Here is a 22,757-nt window from a genome sequence, read left to right as displayed (position 1 = left end):
ACTGCATTTTATAGTGAATTTTGTCATTTTTATTCTTAGCACAAAGGTGACTGACAAAATATGCTCATTCTTTCTGAATTTCCTGACAGTGCTCATTGTATTATTAATATATTCTTACTATGTATCTACTGTAACTGCTATTGTATAGCTGAAGCTGGCAGATAGCTGTGGTAAAGTGCATTTAACCAACAGCATTGAGGAATTAGCATGTTTAATTTCATTTATGCAATCATTCCTTTCCACTCAAGTCCTTTCAATGTGTTGTCGCCTCCTAAATCCCTGCCCATCTTTCCCACAACTCCATGTTTGATCCTCTCCACGTTTCCGCACCTGCCATAGCACTGAAACTGCCCTAATCAAAGTCACAAATGATATTCTTTATGACTGAGACCATGGTGCACTATCCCTCATCCTTTTCGACCTGTCTGCAGCCTTTGACATGGTTAACCACACCATTGTCCTCCAACGCCTCTCCTCCATTGTCCACCTGAGTGGGACTACCCTCACATCATTCCACTCTTACCCATCCAGTCGTAGCCAGAGATTCCTGCAGCTGCTTTTCTTCTCGCCCCCACACCGTTGCCTCTCGCGTCTCCAAGGAGCTAATCTTGGCCCCCTCCTATTTCTCATCTACATGCTGCCCCCCGGCGACATCATTCGAAAACATGACGTCAGGTTCCACGTGTATGCTGATGACACCAGCTCTTCACCACCACCTCTCTCGACCCCTCCACTGCCTCTGTGTTGTCAGACTGCTTGTCCGACATCCAGTTCTAGATGAACCAAAATTTTCTCCACTTAAACCTGGGAACACCGAAGCCATTGTTTTCGTCCCCTGCCACAAACTCCGGTCCCTAGCCACAGATTCCATCCCCCTCCCTGGCCAGTGTCTCAGACTAAACCAGACTGTTCGTAACCTCGGTGTTCTACTTGAACTTCTGATCCCATATCCTCTCCATCACACAGACCGCCTCCTTCCACCTCCATAATATCATCCGTCTCCTCCCCTGTCTCATCCCATCAGCTGCTGAAACACTCATCCATGCTTTTGTTACCTCCAGACTCAAATATTCCAATGCTCTCCTGGACGGCCTCCCATCTGCCACCCTCTATAAACTTGAGCTCATCCAAAACATCGTTGCCCGTATCCTAACTTGCAACATTGGATGGGATAAACATAGTGAGGGAGGAAATATTAAGGGGATTAGCATCTTTGAAAGTAGATAAATCACCAGGCCCGGATGAAATGTACCCTAGGTGTTAAGAGAAGCAAGGGAGGAAATAGCGGAAGCTCTGACCACCTTTTTCCAATCCTCCCTGGATACAAGCCTGGTGCCGGAGGATTGGAGGACTGCTAATGTTGTACCATTGTTTAAAAAGCGAGAGGGGGATAGACTAAGTAATTACAGGCCAGTCAGTCTAACCTCAGTGATGGGCAAATTATTGGAATCAATTCTGAGGAACAGAATAAACTATCACTTAGAAAGGCACAGAGTAATCAAGGATAGTCAGCATGGATTTGTTACGGGAAGGTCGTGTCTGACTAATTGATTCCATTTTTTGAGGAGGTAGCAAGGAGGGTCGATGAGGGTAGTGCATTTGATGTAGTCTACATGGATTTTAGCAAGGCTTTTGACAAGGTCCCACATGACAGACTGATCAAAAAAGTACAAGCCCATGGGATCCAAGGAAAAGTGGCAAGTTGGATCCAAAATTTTCTCAGTGGCAGGAGATAAAGGGTAATGGTCGACGGGTGTTTTTGTGACTGGAATGCTGTTTCCAGTGGGGTTTCACAGGGCTCAATACTAAGTCCCTTGCTTTTTGTGGTATATATTAATGATTTGGACTTAAATGTAGGGGACATGATTAAGAAGTTTGCAGATGATACAAAAATTGGCCATATGGTTGATAGTGAGGAGGAAAGCTGTAGACTGCAGGAAGATATTAATGGACTGGTCAGGTGGGCAGAAAAGTGGCTAATGGAATTCAATCTGGAGAAGTGTGAGGTAATGCATTTGGGGAGGTCAAACAAGGCAAGGGAATACACAATAAATGGGAGGATGCTGAGAGGTGTAGAGGAAGTGAGGGACCTTGGAGAGCATGTCCACAGATCCCTGAAGGTAACAGGACAGGTAGATAAGGTGGTTAAGAAGGCATGCAGGATACTTTCCGCTATTAGCCGAGGCATAGAATATAAGAGCAGGGAGGTTATGCTAGAACACTGGTTATGCCATAGCTTGAGTACTGCGTACATTTCTGGTCACCACATTACAGGAAGGATGTAATTGCACAAGAGAGGGTACAGAGGAGATTTACAAGGATGTTACCAGAATTTTAGCTGTGAGGAAAGATTGGATAGGCTGGGGTTGTTTTCTTTGGAACAGAGGAGGCTGAGGGGTGATTTAATTGAGGTGTACAAAATTATAAGGGGCCTAGATAGAGTGGATAGGAAGGAAGTATTTCGCTTAGCAGGAGGCATAGATTTAAAGTGATTGGTACAAGGATTAGAGGGGAGCTGAGATTTTTTTTTTAATTTCACCTAGAGGATGGTGGGGGTCTGGAACTCACTGCCTGAAAGAGCGATAGAGGCAGAAACCCTCATCACATTTAAAAAGTACCTGAGTATGCATCTGAAGTGCCATGACCTACAAGGCTGCGGACCAAGTGCTGGAATGTGGGATTCGGCTGGGTGGCTCGTTTTCAGCCGCTGCAAACACGATGGGCCGAATGGCCTCCTTCTATGCCATAAATTTTCTATGATTTTAAGTCCCATTCACCCATCACCCCTGTGCTCATCAACCTACATTGGCTCCCAGTCTACCAACGCCTCGATTTTAAAACTCTCATTGTTGTGTTCAAATCCCTCCATGGCCTCGCCCCTCCCTATCTCTGCAACCTCCTCCAGCCCTACAACCCTCCGAGAACTCTGCGTTCCTCCAACTCTGGCCTCTTGCCCATCCCCCACTTCTTTCACCCTACCATTGGCGGCCGCGTCTTCAGTCTGGAATTTCCACCCCAAGACCTTTCCATTTCTCGCACCATCTTAAAACCTACCTCTTTGGTCAAGCTTTTAGGCACCTGTCCTAACATCCCCTTCTTTGGCTCGGTGTCAGCCTTTGTCTGATTACACTCCTTAAGATGTTTTGCTACGTTAAAGGTGCATGCAAGTTGTTGTTGTAAATAGAACAAAGAATGGTCAAGAGCCTACATAAATTTAATTTAATTATCAAAGACCGGAACAACACGCTTATACCATAAACGTAAAAGGCTTTGCTCTGCCACTTTAATTTTGTTACTATGAAATCAGGGTTTGTTCTTCTCCCATCTGTGTTTTAAACAACAGTATATTAATTATACATGTGCGGCATCAATGTTGGTGAAATCTGTAACTGAGATCATTCACTTGGAAAACCTGTACCATTATGATGTTACAAAGCTGAGTGCTATTTCAGATAGACTTGCATAATAAATAGGAAAATACAAGGTCAGGAAGTATAATCTGACCAGCCTTTCCTATCCGAAAGGAATACTCTTTAATTAATAATGCCATGTTTGTAGTGTCTGTAATGAAATTATAACAACAGTGGTGTAACATTACTGCAATATTGTTTTCTAATAGTCAAAACAGCTATCTCGGTCACCTGTAATTAAACACTAGCTGCGTGACTTCTGCAGATTTTCTCCAACAGACACCAATTGCCTTCGTAGAAATGCAATGCGTTAAAAAACTCAAAGAATTGCAAGTTAACTGAATTGAATCTGAAGTTTAAATAAATGATCACACATTTTGTCTTCTCTGCATTGTGCAGCAACACGACTCCCGATGGCTATACTTCTGCTGCAGTCCCCATTCAGAACACACCAAAATTGATGTCAATGATAGTGCCTGCATCTTCCATAAATTCTAAGTTATTACTATATTTAGAAAATCTATTCCTTAAAAGGAAAAGCATCTTTAAAATTATAGACCTAGAAATCTGATTGCACTACACTAATTTTACAGGCCAACATGCTGGGCGGCATGCATGCGCTCACTCCACACTGGAAGTGTGCCGCAGCCATGTTGGTTAATGCACCCTGTAGTTGCATATATAAATCGGGGGTCTAATGCCTGCTTCAGACCCCTTTGTGAAATTAGTTTGTGACTGACCAGAGCATGCACTGTGCATGCTGCGGTCAGTTTTCTCAGGCGCACATCAGGCAAACCAGCGGTCCATAAAGGCACCGCTGGAAGCTGCCACCCAAAAGGTAAGTTTCAAGTTTCTTACTCCTCCTGGCTTTACATTAAAATGGCCCTCCGCTTCACGATTGTTAACTTATCTCGTCATTTTTTTTAATGAATACATTTTTTTAACATTTTCTGTATTCCAATGTTGCGAGTTATGAAATGCACTTAGGACTTGTTAAAATCCACTATCCCTTTAATGTACAATAATATTTTTGAAGAGCACAAATTGTACAGTGCGCTGCCCTTTGAGAGTAGACACTGAGTAGACAAATGTATGAGAGGATGCTATATTCAAAGTTAATTGCTTTTATAATGCGCTTTACTCACTCAAAGTGCTAGGCGGAATTTTGACATTTGCAGATTACTCTGGTAAACGTGAAGGACTATATACATTTTTTTTTAAAAACTGAACTAGACAATTTTTTAAAAATATTTTCATGCGAGATGACAGATCTCTCAAAATTAATGTTTCGTATAGAGTTTTGCTTCAAAATGCAACGAGCAAAGAAATTTCAAACAATTTTTGATGAAATGATTATAATGCTACCCCTAGTAGAAATAATGTTTTTGAAATTATGTAACACTTTGTATGACAACACTCGGATAGAGTATTTTAAAGGATTAAAGGGATTTGGTTTTCTTTACTGAATTAGAACCTAAGATCTCAGTTCCCATATCAATTATGCCTACTGTCAGTGCTTATCATTCTGATTTTGATTCGGGGTAAAAGCAGCTTAAATTGGCACAATGTGGCTTCCTGCTAATTGAATCTGGATTTAGCAGCTAGCTATTTGGTGACATACTGTAGGTAGTTGTGTAATTTTATATTTCACATCACTTGGGGATTTTCTAGAGTATTACATTTAAAAACGAGTTATGGGTTTACATCATAAAACAAATGGCAGCTGTTCCAAGTTTCTGCACAAGAGAAAGGTTTGGAAACTGTGATGGCGAGACTGGAGTGAGTTATCATTTGGCTGGAAACCGAGTGGATTGCTTTGCAGCCTGCTATAATTATATGGTGCATATGATGGGGACCGATTGATCTTTTAGAAGAATTGCCAGTGTCAAGCTGCCTTTACTTGTCACCCATCTATTGTGTCCTTTGGAGTATCTATCTGATTTGGAGAACATATTCAGAAAGGAGTTGTATGCTTTAAGAATATTGATGAGTGAGTTCTGCTGATTCGAGGATAAGCATCTCCATGTCACTGTACTCAATAACTTCCTAAGTTTTTTGATATTTCATTGAGGTGGAATTTTGGAAGTACTGTACTACTGTCCAATAGCCTGCAGGTCTCAAAAGGATTCACTTTCTGGCAGAGTGCTATCAGGGGTTACCTCTTCCGCTTTCCCTTGGTGGTTAGTTGTGCTGTCTTTAAATAAAATTACTTAATGAAATGTGAATGGGATAAGTTTTTCTATCAAGCTTTCTAGAATCATAGAAAATTTACGGCACAGAAGGAGGCCATTCGGCCCATCGAGTCCGTGCCGGCTGAGAAACGAGCCACCCAGCCTAATTCCACTTTCCCGCTTTTGGTCCGTAGCTCTGCAGGTCACAGCTCTTCAGGTGCACTTCCAGGTATTTTTTAAATGAGTTGAGGGTTACTGCCTCTATCACCCTCTCAGGCAGTGAGTTCAGACCTCCACCGCCCTCTAGGTGAAAACATTTTTCCTCATTTCCGCTCTAATTCTTCTACCAATCACTTTAAATCTATGCCCCCTGGTTATTGACCCCTCTGCTAAGGGAAATAGGTCCTTCCTATCCAATCTATCCAGGCCCCTCATAATTTTGTACACCTCAATCAAATCACCCCTCAGCCTTCTCTGTTCCAAGGAAAACAACTCCAGCCCATCCTATGTCATCATAGCTAAAATTCTCCAATCCTGGCAACATCCTCGTAAATCTCCTCTGCACCCTCTCTAGTGCAATTACATCCTTCCTGTAATGTGGTGACCAGAACTGTGCGCAGTACTCAGGCTGTGGGCTAACCAGTGTTTTATACAGTTCCAGCATAACATCGCTGCTTTTATATTCTATGCCTCGGCTAATAAAGGAAAGCATTCCATATCCCTTCTTAACCACCTTATCTACCTGTCCTGCTACCTTCAAGGATCTGTGGACATGCACTCCAAGGTCCCTCACTCCTTCTACACCTCTCAGTATCCTCCCATTTATTGTGTGTTCCCTTGCCTTGTTTGCTCTCCCCAAATGCATTACCTCACACTTCTCCGGATTGAACTCCATTTGCCACTTTTCTGCCCATCTGACCAGTCCATTGATGTCTTACTGCAGTCTACACTTTGCTCCTCACTATCAACCACACAGCCTATCTTTGTGTCACCCGCAAATTTCTTAATCATGCCCCCTACGTTTAAATCCACATCGTTAATGTATACCACAAAAAGCAAAGGACCTAGTACCGAGCCCTGCGGCACCCCACTGGAAACAGCTTTCCAGTCGCAAAAAAAACCGTCGACCGTGACCCTTTGCTACCTGCCACTGAGCCAATTTTGGATCCAATTTGCCACATTCCCTTGGATCCCATGGGCCTTTACTTTTTTGACCAATCTGCCATGTGGGACCTTGTCAAAAGCCTTGCTAAAGTCCATGTAGACTACATTACTTGCGCCACCCTCATCGATCTTCCTTGTCATCTCCTCTCAAAATTCAATCAAAGTTAGTGAGACACGACCTCACCTTAACAAATCCATGCTGACTGTCCTTGATTAGTCCGTGCCTTTCTAAGTGACAGTTTATCCTGTCTCTCAGAATTGATTCCAATAATTTGCCCACCACCGAGGTTAGGCTGACTGTCCTGTAATTACTCAATCTATCCTTCGCTCCCTTTTTAAACAACAGTACAACGTTAGCAGTCCTCCAATCTTCTGGCACTACGCCTGTATCCAGTGAAGTTTGGAAAATGTTAAAGAAAGAATAAAGAAAAAACTTCCATCTATATAGCTGCTTTCGCATCTTCAGGACATCTCAAAGCGCTTCATGGCCAATGAATAACTTTTAAGAAGTGTGGTCACTGTTGATTTTTGGGAAAATACAGCAGCCAATTTGTACACAGCAAGGTCCCACAAACAGCAAGATAAATTACCAGTTAATCAGTTTTGCTGGTGTTGGTTGAGGGCTAAACGCTGGCCAGAACATTTGGGAGAACTCCTCTACTCTTCAAACAGTGCCATGAGATCTTTTACGTCCACCGGAACAAGTTAGACGGCCTTGGTTTAACGTCTCATCCCTCAGAAATGCACTAAAATGTTGGTCTGGATTATGTGCTCAAGGCCTGGAGTGGGACTTGAACCCACAACCTTCTGACCCAATGACATGAGCTAACACTGAGCCAAGCTGACACTTGGGCAAATGTAAGCACGCTGACAGTTGGACAACCTTGCTATCCTTTGGTCTGACTTTATGGAACCTCAGGGGACCAAGTCTAACGGGGAAAAAGATGATTGATTCTAAGATGTATTATTCCATCTTCAACTCCAGAGTTGGGGCGGAGTGAGGGGAGAAAGGAGAATGTCTGCTTTGGTTTACCAAGGGACCACAGTGGAAATGTTGCAACGGCATTATAATAGTGATGCCCACATGCCCTTGCTAAGCTCATCTTGTCCATGAGACCCACCTCCAGCTCCCTTGCCCCCATTCCTGCTAAACTGTTGACTGCCCAACTTCCCTTCCCAACCCAATACTAGCTGACATTGTAAATGGTTGCCTGTCGTCAGGTACTGTCCCCCTCTATTTCAAAACCGCGTCATCACCCCCCTTTTCAAATAAACCCACCCTCGACTGCTCTGTCCTAGCAAACCACCATCCCATCTGCAAACATCCCTTTCCTCTCCCAGGTCCTTCAATGTGTTGTCCCCTCCCAAATTCACGTTCATCTTTCCTGAAATTCCATGTTTGAATCTCTCCAATCAGGTTTCCGTCCCTGCTACAATGCTGAAACGGCCCTAATCGAAGTCACAAATGACATTCACTGTGACTGCGACCATGTACATTTTCCCTCCTCATCCATTCTTGACCTGTCTGGAACCTTTCAAACAGGTGACCACATAATCCCCCTCCAACGTCTGTCGTCCATTGTCCAGCTCAATGGGACTGCCATCGTCCCATTCTTACCTATCCGATCATAGCCAGAGCATCTCCAGCAGTGGCTTCTTTTCCCGCTCCCCCACCGTTGCTGCTGGAATCCCCCCAAGGATCTATCCTTACCTACCTCCTTTTCCTCATCTACATATTGCTTCTTGGCAACATAATTTGAAGACATGGGGTCTGCTTCCACGACACACAGCTCTACCTTTCGACCCTTCCACGATTTCTGTGTTGTTAGACTGCTTATCCGACATCTGGTGCTCGATGAGCTGCAATTTCCTCCAGTTGACGATTGGAAAGACGGAAGCCACAAACTCCATATCCTTGCCAACATTTCCATTCTCCTCCCCGGCCACTGTTTCAGGCTGAACAAGACTGATTTCCAACTCCACATCTTATTCAACCCTGACTTAAGCTTCCGACCCGATATCCTGTACATCGCAGAGTTCGCCTACTTCCAGTTATGTATCATCACCCATCTCCACCCTGCGTCAGCCTATCTCCTACTGAAACCCTCATCCATGCCTTTGTCACCGCCAGGCTTGACTATTCCAATGCTCTCCATGCCAGACTCCCATCCTCCACACTGTAAACTTCGGCTCATCCAAAACTCTGCTGCTCGTGTCCTATCCCATACAAGTCCAGCTCACCCAGCACTCCTGTCCTTGTATTGGCTCCTGGTTCCCACAACATCTCCAATTTAAAATTCTCATCCTCATGTTTAAATCCCTTCATGGCCTTGCCTCTCCCTATCTCTCTGACTTCCTCCAGCCATACAATCGCCCCAAGACTCTCCAGTCTTCTTATGCATCACCCCCACCCTTAATGGCTATGTTTTCAGCCACCTAGTTCCCACATTCTGGAATTCCTTCCCTAAATCCACTTGCCCCTTCACCTCCCTCTCCTCCTTTTAAGATGCTCCTTAAAACCTACCTCTTTGACCAAGCTTTTGGTCACCCCTCCTAAAATTTCCTTCTTTGGCTCAACGTCCATTTTTGTCCAATTACTGCTCTGTGATGTTTTTCTGTGTTAAAGGTGTTGTGTTAAATGCAAGTTCTTGGTGTTGAAAGTTTAATGCTAAATGTGAAGAGTAAACCTTGATTGCAAGCTTATATGCCCACTGTGACAACTTCCTCCTCTTCCTTTGTTAGTATTATCACTGAGTTTTATATGTGTCCCAATGTGATCTTTTTCTGTTCTTTTGTTAGCATTGTGGCTGCATTTGCAATATTTCGTGACCCTTTAAGGGCAGGGATACAGTTATAGTATTGGATGGCATTTTAAAAAAATGGTCACTGGATCTGGGTGATAATGGCAAGAGGTGGCATTTATTGCCCATCCCTAGTTGCCCTAAAAATGAAGTGGTGAGCCTTCTCCTTCAACCAGTGCAGTCCTTGTAATGTTGCCGATATTTCTCTGAGCAGTACCTGGACGGTAAACTCTCCAGCTGCACTGTGAAATGCAAAACACTGTCCACTGTTATGGAATATTTTCAAACAAATGACACTGGCAGTGAAACTGGTGAAGTAGATATGTGGGAGGAGGGAAGGTTGTATGGCAAGTACAGTTAATCTCTGGATTCTCATAAAAAGGAAATTGAACAATTTAAAGGAATATTAAGAAATTTAAACATAATCGATCCAAAGGCCGTCGACCCTGTGTGTAAGTTTGAAGAATATCAAATAATAATAGCATTCTCCTTTTCATCCAGAACAAATTATGCAGGATGTGGATTCTGACCTTGGACAAGTAGATGTGGAAAGGATGAGTGCTCCCTCCTCATCTCCTTTGGAGCTGTCCAGTTGTCTGTTGGAAGGGCTTGTCAACTTTTTTTCAATGAAAAGCTTTGCATGTAAAAGTATTCTGTAATTCAACCTTATGTACTGTAGATGACTTTTCTTTGGTATGTGCTATGTATTCCAGATTATAAAACGTGCTTGTAGAGGCAAGCAGCAGTGTCCTTCACTGCTTGAAATATGTGATGCAAGTAACTTTTACTAGAAGAAATGATCGGTATGTGTTCCTTTGCGAAAGCAATGCATAAATGCAACACTTGTAAGGACAAGTATATTAAAGGATGCACCCATTTTTCAAAGTCATAAGAGGCAGAAATCCTGAGCCCAGCCTCTCTCAACAGATTAACGTTTTGTCAGTGACAAACGGTTACCAGCAGAGTTGAAAGTATACTAGTTCAAAATACTGGTCTTTGGATCCCAATATTTGCCTTTGTATTTTAATATTTCTTATGCGCAACAGTAGAGCTTGAGTATATTATATGATTCATTTAGTTAAGCCTATGTATATTGCTGTAAAATCCTACCATATCCATATCGCATCTTCATTGCAAGAGTGCCTGTAGGGGTGTCCAAACTTTTTCTCTTTGTTCTACTCAGTTGCTTATCATGGAACCTGCACCCCACACAGAAAAGCCTGTCTGCTATATTGCTACAACTACAATTATCACCACAACAGCCTGATTTGGATGGCTGGGGCTTTCTTGCCCTTTACACATTCTTTTGATGTTTAGGCACTTTTCTTCCTCTTCCCATTGAGGGTGACACTCTTCTCACCCATCATTCCCTCTTCATGCTGGCGTTCATCTCCACTCCCCCAGCTCAAGATGTCACTTTTCTTGTCTTCCTTCCCACCAGTCCAACTGGCAGATGTCCCCTTCTCTTTCCCTCTCCTCAAATTTTATGATGACACCTTTGTTCTCCCCATTTTGATCTGATAATGTTGTTCTTCATCCCTCCAATTTCATACTGGCATGGTTCTTCTCATCCCCCTCCCCCCCCCCCCCCCACCACCAAATTTCATGCTGACACTCTCTTGCTCTTAGCGAGGCTCACAGCTCCTCACCCCTGCTGGTTCCTATCTCCTCTTGCTGCTGCCGCTTGAAGTGATCGAACTCCTCGACACACTGCAGACAGGAATTCCTGATGCAGTGAAACTTCCTAACCGTAGTGTGCAGCAAAGTTCAGTCACTTGAAGCAGCAGCAGGGGATAGGAACAAGTGGCAGCACTTAGGGGCGAGGAGCCTGGTGCCACACTTAAAGCTCGCTCTGGTGCTTCCTGCATACAGGCTGAACCACACGGACCAATGTTGGACATCTCTCTTGTGAAATTTTGTTACTGGAGAAATTTTATCTGTACATATGTCAGTTTATCCTTTCTTAAAGATGTATTAATAACCCAAAAAAGGAAACTAAAGAAACTGAGAAATGAGTCGGGGATGTTCTGTTTTTGTCACGTGTGGTACTACATCTGTGTTACAATATTCCAAGTAATAGTTATTTCACTTTTTTCTGAGAATGCTGTGAATGAGTAATTTTTATTTGTTTATGTACACTTAGAACAGTCACCGTTAAAAAAAAATTGAATTTTTTGCAAATAGTTTATACTACTATAAAGATATGCATATTTTAAAAGCTAAGATGGAAATTCAGTCTTGAATTTCTAATGGTCTCTTGGAGTTAATGAGAAAAGGAACATTTCTCAGTCAACATTTCCTAGAACTCATGAATTGCTGCTTGTAAATGGTAACTGGCATTGATAGTTGGAGGTGCAGAAATGCCCCTCTTCAATCCAAATGTGAAATATTTCAACAGGGTCTGATTACTACAAATATTTGCTTGTTTTAAAGGCAAACTTTCTATTTATTTATACATTCCGTTTAATTCATTAAGCCTCAAGGAACTTATTGCATTTTCCTTCCATGAATTTCACGAACTGAACACTGTTAAAGAAACTCCTTAATAAATGCAACTGCAAATTAATGGCAGATAGTTTATAACCAGATTACCTAATGCTGCATTTATTGGTTCCAGCCAGGTAGTACCTTGCTTAATACTGCCTGGTGCAAATTGCAATTCTCTTATCCAGGACGGATCTCTGTCCATCGGTGCACTTGCCCACACAGAGAGCTCCCCTCACAAAGATTAAAATTTACATGTTTAAATTAATCCAAACATTTGATGCCACTCTAGTTAAGTTTAAAATGTGCCCAGGAGCTACAAGCATTTTTATACCAGTTTTGACATCACACAAGTGGTGTGAGACTACCTTCTGCCTAGGGTCCCACATCACTTCCCTCCAGAGTTGGCTCGGCCTCTGCCTCTGGAGTTATACGGCAGCTTTATGTTGCAATAAAATGGAAACCACTTTACACTAACGTTAAAGTTGGTGTATAAATGCATCAAAAAGACCTTCTTGTAATTGTGTACCTCTGACCTACATCAAATCTTTGAGTACAAATGGACAAGTCTTGCTAAAATGTTTCCTTTTTTTCCCCTAGGTACTAAATGAAGCAGTGGGTGCATTGATGTATCACACCATCACTTTAACAAGAGAAGATCTGGAGAAATTCAAAGCACTTCGAATAATTGTCAGAATTGGCAGTGGTTTTGATAACATTGACATAAAATCAGCTGGAGATTTAGGTATGACAAATAGCAGTAATAATCAGGCTCGCTATTATTACACTGGATGTATTATAAGGGAGATGTAATTTTTGGACTGAATGTAAATTCCAAGACCACCGAGTTCTTTCTGTGCTTTGCCCAAGATTAAAAGGAAGTCATCAGGACCATCCGCAAGATCCATTTTGAGACCCTTTATTCTAGACAGGACTATATTCACATTCAATTTGACCGTTTCAGTTTTAGTGTCCGCTGTATGATTTATTAATGGTAACTCAGCATCGTCTTCTGTATTAAAGACGGATGTAAAGTAGCCATTTAAAACCTCTGCATATCCTGGGAGTCCACTTGAATCTACCCTGAAGGATCCTTCAACGGCCCGATACAGTCCTTAATGGCCCCATGACTCCTAACATAGCTGAAAAAGATATTGTTATTGCTACCACAGATATCCACTATGTTCTTCTTCAATGTCATTTTGGCTGCTCTGATAGCAACTTTCATTGCCTTTAGCTGCGATCGATACCCATCCATGTTCTCCTGGGAACTATTTTTTTAAGTCTGTAAAAGTATTTTGTGAGGAAACATGGTCATGCACAGTGATATGGAAGGGATATTACAGGGTTTTTACCAAAGAAGACAAAAATGACTATTTACAGCTGAAGAAGTATTTATTTATGGCAGTAGTTGTCAGTCATGTATGCACACTGCATTTAATTTTAAGACATTTGTCTTGACTTGTGTGAAATGACTTTAGTAATTGTATGTGCTGATTTTAGGTATAGCAGTATGTAACGTCCCAGCAGCCTCTGTAGAGGAGACGGCAGACTCCACAATGTGTCATATTTTGAACCTGTATAGACGGACCACTTGGCTCCACCAAGCTTTGCGGGAAGGCACAAGAGTTCAGAGCGTTGAACAGATACGAGACATAGCTTCAGGAGCTGCCAGGATTCGAGGGGAGACGCTTGGTATTATTGGCCTAGGTGAGACTTTTGTTAAAACAAAACAGAAAATGGCTGCTAGTGTACGTTGCTGTGACAAAATAAGGTATTCTTGCCTTGTTTTAATTTAATGGTTGTTGCTTTAAATTCAGTCACAATATGTAGAATAAGATAAAAATTATAACATGGAAACAGGCTGTTCAGCCCAACGTGTTGGTGTTTATCCTCCACATAAGCAGTAGACTAAGCAACTTTAAAAACAAAACAACTTTAGATCCCTGTACCAAGCTTATTTTAATACAGTGGGCTGGATTTTCCTCCGCTGTTCCGGCAGAAGAGGGTAAAATTGGGCAGTGAGGCTTACTGCCGTGTTCCACCAGAGCTCCATTTCCATCGCTTTTTGTTTCACTGCTGGGTTCCCCTTCCCCGCCCACCACATGTAAATGTTTGGGGAATGGAGGAGCACACGTTACCTAACAGTGTTGGGGCAGAAACAGAAGCCATTGCTGGAGATGCTCTGGCTGTGATTGGATAGGTAAGAGTGGAACCCAAGGACAGCAGTCCCATCTAGCTCGACAACGGAGGGAGAGGCATTGGAGGAATATTGTTTGGTTGACCATGTCAAAGGCTGCAGAGAGATTGAGGAGGGAAAATGCCACCGCAGTCACAGAGGATGTCCACATCCTCCCCAAGAATCGGTCATTCACCCACCCTCGCTGACCTACACTGTCCCCAGTGCATCAAATATAAAATCTTGTACTCGTCTACATATCAGAGAAGAGTCAAGAGGCTGATCGCTAGTGACAAAGGTCTGACTTATGAAGGAAGACTGGAGAAACTTTGGATTTTCAGCCTTGAAAGGAGGCATTGAAGAGGTGGTCTTATCACAGGGTGCAATGTCACAGGAGTAAAATGACTAACTTTTTGCCCTGGCAAAATTAAGCCTCTTTACTATGTTAGCAATCATAGCAATGGAGGTAAACTGTTGTAATGACAGCTAACAGCCATTTTTTCCTCTCTTTCCTTTAGGCCGGGTTGGTCAAGCATTAGCATTGCGCGCAAAAGCATTTGGTTTTAATGTAATTTTCTACGACCCATACCTCTCAGATGGTATTGAACGTGCATTGGGTCTCCAGCGAGTGAACACTTTACAAGATCTCCTCTTTCACAGTGACTGTGTGTCCCTACATTGCAGCCTGAATGAACACAACCACCATCTTATCAATGATTTCACTATCAAACAGGTAAGTTTGTGGTTTTCCATTCATATTGAACAATTTACAAACTCCTACGGTCTCAAGTGTGATCCCAGCAACTGTGGGATCAAATTAGTGAGGCATCTATCGTTCCAAGCATTAAGAGTTTAAAGACTAGGAATGGTGCGCATGTGCACAGATGCTACATTGTCAAGCGTTCCAGTGCTTGTTGTTCTAAGTGTCACATACCTGAATTAATACTTCTGTGCCTTCACTTGATATGCATAATGCAGTGACAGTGAATAGGAGTTAGAATCATATAATGGCTACAGCACGAAAGGAAGCCATTTGGCCCATCAAGTCCATGCCGGCTCTCTGCAAGAGCAAAAGCATTTGGATTTTTTTGTGCTGGTTCTTTTTAATTTCATGTGTGCATGACTGGGTTTTGACAGTGCAGCAAACTTAATGGTTTGAAAGCACGTACCCAGCCTGTGTAAATGCTGAATGACCACTGCTTATGTTGACAACAGACTGAAACTTACAACAATGATTGTGTCAGATTATGAAATTTGAATTATTGACTCAGCTGAAGTAAGTTAATGTTTTGGATCACTTGGTGAGTACTTGGACTGTATGTGAACCAGTTGTTTGTGTATGGTCAGTCTCTGGGGTTTATACCCAGAATTTCCACATGGGTATTCAAGACTGTACAATGCCCTCAGTTCCAGGTTTTATTTCTACATATATGATTACTGCAAAAGCAGCCTGGTTAGAGTGCTCCAATAAAACAAGCAAAGCAAAGCAATCAAATAAAAACCATATTTCACATTGCTGCCCTCACAAATGCCTCAGTAATTTCATCAAATAGTTGACTTTTTTGGCCTAAAAATGAAAATAATAATAAACTTAGATTACTGTAAGAAGAGAAACATTTTTAACTAAATGGGGGTCATGGGAGATCTGAAGTGGCGTCATTGGATTTCTGAACATCTCTCCAATGTTGAACGGTTATTTCCTCTTGAAATGTCTGAAAATAACTGTCCGGTTTAACATTAATGAGACCTGTGGTCAGTTTCATTTATAGATATTAAAAATCATATTTCTCGGGAGGCATTCGTATCATGGATCTCTTTTTCTGCCTCAGTCAATTAAATGGACCATAATTTGCTGTAGCAGGGCATCTAACGGTATCTGCCATTAGTTAGACTTGCCCTTGGACGTTTAGGTTTTTAAATTTTTTGCCTGGCAAGTTGCTGAAAGTGCGAGGTGATAGCATTCATCTGGGACCTGAGTGAACAGGGCAAGCAACTGTGTTCCTCCTTGACCAATCAGATTGAAGCTTTGTGAAATTAACAGTGCAAGGACTGAGAAGCAAGTGTAAATTAGAGTGGGTGAATTCATTCTCTAATCAGGTACTGAAAGACAAATAAATTGAGGGAAAGAAAGATTGGATTAAGAGAGAGAAAAAAAACAGAAAGGAAAAGTTTTTTTAAAAGTTTTAATTCTACATTTTTAAAATCTCCCAACAACAATTAAAATGTGAAGGAATGAGACTCCACACTTGTAATAGTTAATTTTCAGTGCCAGAGAGGTTGACTGGCAGTAATTAGCTAAAAGGGTACTGAGACTGAAATGGACAAGACTTAACTTTCAAGTTTAGTTCGTATCTAATGCTCAAATACAGCAACTTCACAACATTCAGTGCATTTCAATGGTGAGGCAGACAGTGAGATGCCATTTTTGCAAAGCTTGGACAGCAACTTTTAGATTTCCACATTTAACCATGCATCTGCCCCTTGCCTGAAGTTGCTGTAACATTTGCACATAAATAACGGTGCAATTAACCTCACTGTTATCTTGACAGTAAATTCTGGCCCAAGGTGTAAATTACATTGGTTAAAATGACATCATGAAACATTATTCTCGGTTCAATTACAAAATATTTTATTTAACGCCTATAACTTTCTGATATTAGCCTTCAGAAAAATTGAGTAAGTTATTGTAAGCATGGGTTTGATGTTTGTTTTGTTTTTCCACTACAGATGAGGCAGGGAGCATTTCTGGTGAATGCTGCCCGGGGTGGGCTCGTTGATGAAAAGGCGCTGGCTCAAGCTTTGAAGGAAGGGAGGATACGAGGAGCAGCCTTGGATGTGCATGAATCGGAGCCATTTAGGTATAGTCAAATCCAAAAGATTATTTTTTCAGTTTTGTCAGATTAATGTAAAGGGAGAGATAATACCCAAAACAAAAGTTAGTGACGCAATTACTCCACTGGGGGTGGAGAGTGAAAATGTCACAATAATTCCTCAATTTATCAAAAAGCCCTATGATGTAGTGTATCTGTACTTCTGTAAAATCTTTGATAAAGCTCCTCTGAAAGGCTGCTACACAGGTTTAAGTCAATGGACATCCGAGATGAAACTTGGAGCTGTATGAGGACATTGCGAGTATTAAGGGAGCGATGTCAAGTTGGGGAGATGCACCCCTGTTATTGTAATTGATGGGGGTTGGGGAAGGGGGAGTCAGGATCAAGTCTGATGAAGCAGGCAAGGAACTACAGAATGACGTTGACAAATCTTGCAAGTGGAAGATAAAATTCGATAAGTTTTAAATTGGGAGAAAAAAATAACAGACCTACTCAGTAATTGGTGCCGACTAACTAAGAGAGAAACTGAGAGACCAAGTCCAGTAATTGTGGAGCAATGAAATGTTGAGTGATATTGCTAAATCAGTAGAGTACGGGGCTGATTTTCCTGTGATTTGCACCCAGGCAATGCTTACTGCCTGGGTGCGGGCCAGAGACCCATAATGCTGTCTCCTCCCCATATGTAAATTTCTAGGGATTTTTTCAAGGAGACACAGAATGCTTGCACATAGATAAAGGTGCAAGCATTGTAGTAACGTGTTAATGAAGTGAGTCCTGTCGTAATGCTTTATTTTCCCAAGTTTCCGCTTGGCAGAGGTCCATATGTGGGGGTTCCCACAGTTAGTAGGCCTTGCTGTCTGGGCCAGCCCCCTCAGATCAGGCATCAAAAAGTTTTTTTTAAACAGGTGGGCATCATAGCTGAAAGCCTTCTAGCTCCTGTTATTGGACAGAAGGCCCCGAATAAGGCAAGCCATTCTCGCTGCTGCAGGCTTCTCAGGCCCGCTGCAGCGGTAAACTTGCCTCCCCACTTCTTGGAGCAAACCCCCTACCAAGGGGTCATCTAAGGGGTATGTCAGTCCTACACAGTCAGATCAGATAAAGGAAGGTGGCAGGGAGGTTGGAAAGTCAGTCCTTACAAATCTGAAGTCATAATGCTAAAGCTGTACAGTGCTCTGCTCAAGCATATGTTGAGTACTGAATTCATTTCTGCTCACTGAGATTAAAGGGAAACACCCAAGGCCAGGAAGCGGTTGCAGGTAAGGTCCAGTAGGCTGACCCGTTAGTGGCTGAGGACAGACTCAGGAAAGGATAGAGAAACTCAAAACGTTTCTGCCTTGAAAGGGGACAAATGAGAAGGAACATCAAAGAATCATATGATACGGAGCGGAATAGCAAAGGTTAATCCAGAGCACTATAAAGTATACGACACAACTGCAGAAGAAGGGGACATAGGCACAAACTGGTAAAAGGCAAATTAGGATCTTTCTTCAAACAACAAATGATGAATATTCAGAACAGTTTTCCAATAGGGTAGTGGAAGCAATAACTCTGGAATCTTTCAAGAGGCAGTTGGATGCATTGAAGACGGGGTTGTAGGTTTCTACTAAAAGTTGATCCAGATGGGCCAAATACTTCCCTTTCCTATACTTAATTTGTGTGAATCCCTAGCTTGTATTACTCCATACTAACTTTCTAGTCACAGAATAATTTTGTCTTTTTTTAAATTTCTGTGCTCATCAAAGTGAGGGATACTAGTTGCTTGCAGAATGGAACTCTTCCCATTTCAGGCATCCAGTGTCAGCATCAAATGCTCCCAGGTCAGATATAACACAGCCAGATGCAGAGTAAAGCTGACAAATTCAGTGCAGTACTGAGGGAGTCAGAAGTGCTGTTTTTCAGATGAGATGTTAAACCAAGGTCCCTTCTGCCTGTTCACTTTTAAGAGGATGGAGTTCTCCTAATGACCTGGCCAAAATTCATCCCTCAACCTTCACCACCAAAACAGATTAACTAGTCATTTATCTCATTACTGTTTGTAGAATCTTGCTACACACACATTGGCTGCCATATTGCCTAAATAACAACGGTTACTGCTCTTCAGACGTAATTCATTGGCTGTAAAGTGCTTTGGGTTGTCCTGAGGCCGAGAAGGGCACCTATAATTGCAAGTTTTTTCTTTCCCAACAACATGCCACAGCCCCAACCTCACAGCACACCTCTTACATCACCTGTGTGAATTTTTTTTCAGTTCTCACACTAGCCATCCTATGATTTTTCTGACTGAGATTGTCAATTAGTGCTGACTTAGGGTCAGTTTTTTGCCGTAGGCCCATGGCCAATAGGAACTGGATTGAGACTGCCCAAACTTATTTCACATGGGACCCTGGTAACTACAAAGGAGATCCTAAATGCAACAGAGCAGTTTGGGCTGGATTTGAACCCAGACAAGTCACAGATGTCAAAGATCTGTGTCTAAACAGCCAGTTCTCCTATAATCGTGTCAACTTTGGCTCAGTGGTAGCACTGTCGTCTCCAAGCCAAAAGGTTGTGAGTTTAAACCTCACTCCAGGACTTGAGCACATAATCCAGGCTGACACCAGTGCAGTATTGAAGGAGCATTGTCGGAGATGCTGCCTTTCGGATAAGACATTAAACCAAGGCCCCGTGGATGTAAAACATTCCACAGCATTATTTGAAGAAGAGCAGGGAGATGCCCTGGTGTCCTGGCTAACATTTCTCCCTCAACCAACACCACCAAAAAACATCTCATTTGCTGTTTGCAGGACCCTGCTGTGTGCAGATTGGCTGCTGCGTTTGCCTACAAAACAACAGTGACTACACTTCAAAAATGATTCATTGGCTGTAAAGATCTTTGGGACGTCCTGAGGACGTGAAAGGTGCTATATAAATGCAAGTTTGTTCTTATTATGTGTAACTAATCGATTTCCCACGCCATTGCTCACAGGTAGTTGGGGTGTGAAGCACAGTGTTCCTTATATTTTACCAGTATTGAGCTGGTCACCACTTTCTCAGATTTTCCATTGGGGTGGGCACTGGGATCACTCAAAGCTGGTCTTTGAGCCTCCAAGGCTGAGGTCAAACTGGTTCTATATAGTGCTGCTTGTTGAGTGCTTTGTGTTTTCTAGATGGAGAATTTTGGGGATTGAAGGACTGACTTGACCACCACTGTGGCTTATTCTGTGTGTCTTGGAGTTGTGCAGGATACAAGCCTGCTTTAAGAGGTTTGGGGCCCTCTGGATTAACTGCCAGTGCCTCTTCACCTCTGTGTCTCAAGTGCTTTGTTTATCCTTTTCTCATTTCTCTATGTTACTCTCCGCCTTTTCTCTGTTACTCTCTCGCCGTATCTCTGTCCTTCTCCACGTTTCTTTCTGTCTTTGTATTTCTGTCGATCTTTCCTGTGTCTGAATTACTTTTTTTACACACACACACAAACACACACACACACACACACACACACACACTCACTCTTTTAGCTCTGTTACTCTCCCTCTTTCTGTTTCTGTTACTCTTTTTGTGAGACCAGAGCCATGGAAGGCAGTGAGGGAGAGACCGGTGCCAACAGCACCAATTGAAGAGCTATGAGAGGGAGTCAGCACTGATAAGAAACCAATAGGAGAGACAGAACAGAAAATCATGGAGCAGTTGGAGCTGGCACTGGAGGCCTTTGACAAGAGAGTGTTCAAGATGTGCATGCCTTTAGCCTGCTATGGATGCATGCTTCACATTGGCCCTTAGGAGATCAAGCCTGTGTTAGGACAGGTCCTGTAGTTATGTGTGGATCTGGTGCTCTTTCTTCGTGGTGGATGGTATATGTGGAGTTGAAGCTGTGACTTTGCTTTGGGAATGGAAAAGACATTGGAATGATTGAAAGTTCTGATGGAAAATTTTATAGAAAAGTTTTGTGATTTTTATTTTAAATTTCATTTTTAATTTATTAATTATCTGATAAAATATATTTGGGTAATGCAATGGGTTATTTGCTGGCCTTTCACCTCTGGTTCAAATCTAGTTCAGACTGATGGAATGGAAATCTCCAGGCTGTAAGGGCCCTATGAGAATTGAGTTTGTGCAGTCTCAACCCAGTTCCTAACCTGTATGGGCCTACAGCACAAAACTGTCCCTAATTTAGCAATCTCAGACAGACCTAAAGATGATTGGTGTGGGAAATGGGGTAAATGCCATTATGGTGCAGTAGGAGTGGGGGTGCTATTTCGAAGTAGGGGCCACAGCATATTGTTTGCAGAATTGAGGGAGTTTTACTCCGCACCTAGCTATGCTATACCTGACCTAGGAGTGCTTGATGTTGACAATGGGTGTCTGAAATGAGAAGTGTGTCATTCCCAAGCACTAACATCCTTCACCTTAATAAACAACAAAAAAAGATTGTGGGGGTCGATTTTAACCCACTTCACCCTGGGTGGCTTTAAATGGAGTGTTGTGACATACCGCTCTGTTTCTGCTGGAATCTCACTGGCCATCATTTTGACTGCTCACTGCAGTTAAGTGGCCTTGGCGCCTGCTGCGGGTGCCTCATGAATTTGTTCAAATTGGGGTCCTATTATGTCAGTGGGACCCCGATTGCATTTTAACCTGGGCTTGAGCGGGGAAGCCACTGCAGCTTTCCCTCCGTGTGAAGGTAGGTCAACAGCTGTCGGGAAGGACAAAGCGGCCCTCCAAGGTAGGTGAAAAACTTTCCTTTGTGGGGCCAGGAGGAACAGGAATGCTCCATGTGACTCACCTGCTTGCTGGCGTGCCTTCCTTTGGCGACAGGAGGGTGGCCTCTAGTCGCTCGAACTTCCTGTTCCGCCCGTTTCGGGCAGGCATGCTGATGAGGCCTGGGACTTAAAATAAACTTGGGACTTAAAATAAACTTGGGCCTGTAAGTGCGGTTTTCACTCACCTGATCCCCGCTGGTCCAAAATCAACCCCAAGGAAACAAAGTTTATTTTAGCGATATATTGTGTAGTGGGTAAGGAACTGTGATAGCTGGAAAAGATCTGATGGCTGTCGTGTCACATGGTTAGCATAGACCAATTAGTAAATTAGAGGCTCACTACAGTCATGCAGTATTCCAATTATACAATACTACTGATATATGGACACAACATCTGTATTGATAGATCGACATATGACCATTTGTAGCATTAGCCTGAAGCTATAACTGAGAGTTACATATACAAAAATGAAGTTAATATGATTTGACAATTGTACATCACTGACTGAAAGTTTTTAATTGTTTTTTCAATCAGATTGAATGGATATTAATTTTTTTTAAATAAATTCTACAGTTTTAGTCAAGGTCCTTTAAAAGATGCTCCAAACCTAATCTGCACGCCGCATGCTGCCTGGTACAGTGAACAGGCCTCAATTGAGATGAGAGAAGAGGCAGCCCGAGAAATCCGGAGAGCTATAACAGGTAAACTGTTGTAACCTGTTTCTGAGTCTGACACAATGGGGTGGATCTTGACTTTGTGCAATTATGTAAAACGGGTGACAGCGAATTGGCAGCGCGATTTACATCTATCCTGATTTTAATTTGCATTGACTTCAATCGGGAGAGAGACATAAAACCGGCTGCAGATTCACTATCACCCATTTTACACTATCGCGCAATGTCAAAATCTACCCCAAATAGTTTTTCCTTTCCATAAATACAGTCTGAAGGTGCATATCCTTTGCATCTGCAAATATTGCTG

General features: G+C 42.5%; 1 protein-coding gene across 16 annotated transcripts in view; it reads left to right on the top strand.

Moving 5' to 3' along the window:
* ctbp1 (C-terminal binding protein 1) overlaps positions 1-22,757 on the top strand; it is a 312,129-nt gene that overhangs the window by 273,577 nt on the left and 15,795 nt on the right. For all 16 annotated transcript variants that reach the window (XM_067982459.1, XM_067982469.1, XM_067982546.1 and 13 more), the window contains 5 exons: positions 12,631-12,775; positions 13,534-13,740; positions 14,728-14,942; positions 16,937-17,067; positions 22,350-22,477. In XM_067982459.1, the coding sequence (XP_067838560.1) occupies positions 12,631-12,775; positions 13,534-13,740; positions 14,728-14,942; positions 16,937-17,067; positions 22,350-22,477 (826 nt within the window). The remainder of the gene's footprint in view (positions 1-12,630; positions 12,776-13,533; positions 13,741-14,727; positions 14,943-16,936; positions 17,068-22,349; positions 22,478-22,757) is intronic.

Source organism: Heptranchias perlo, chromosome 1 (genome assembly GCF_035084215.1).
Source record: "Heptranchias perlo isolate sHepPer1 chromosome 1, sHepPer1.hap1, whole genome shotgun sequence".
Lineage (NCBI taxonomy): Eukaryota > Metazoa > Chordata > Chondrichthyes > Hexanchiformes > Hexanchidae > Heptranchias > Heptranchias perlo.
The sequence above is the reverse complement of the archived record's forward strand: the minus strand, read 5'-3'. Positions and strand labels throughout refer to the sequence as shown.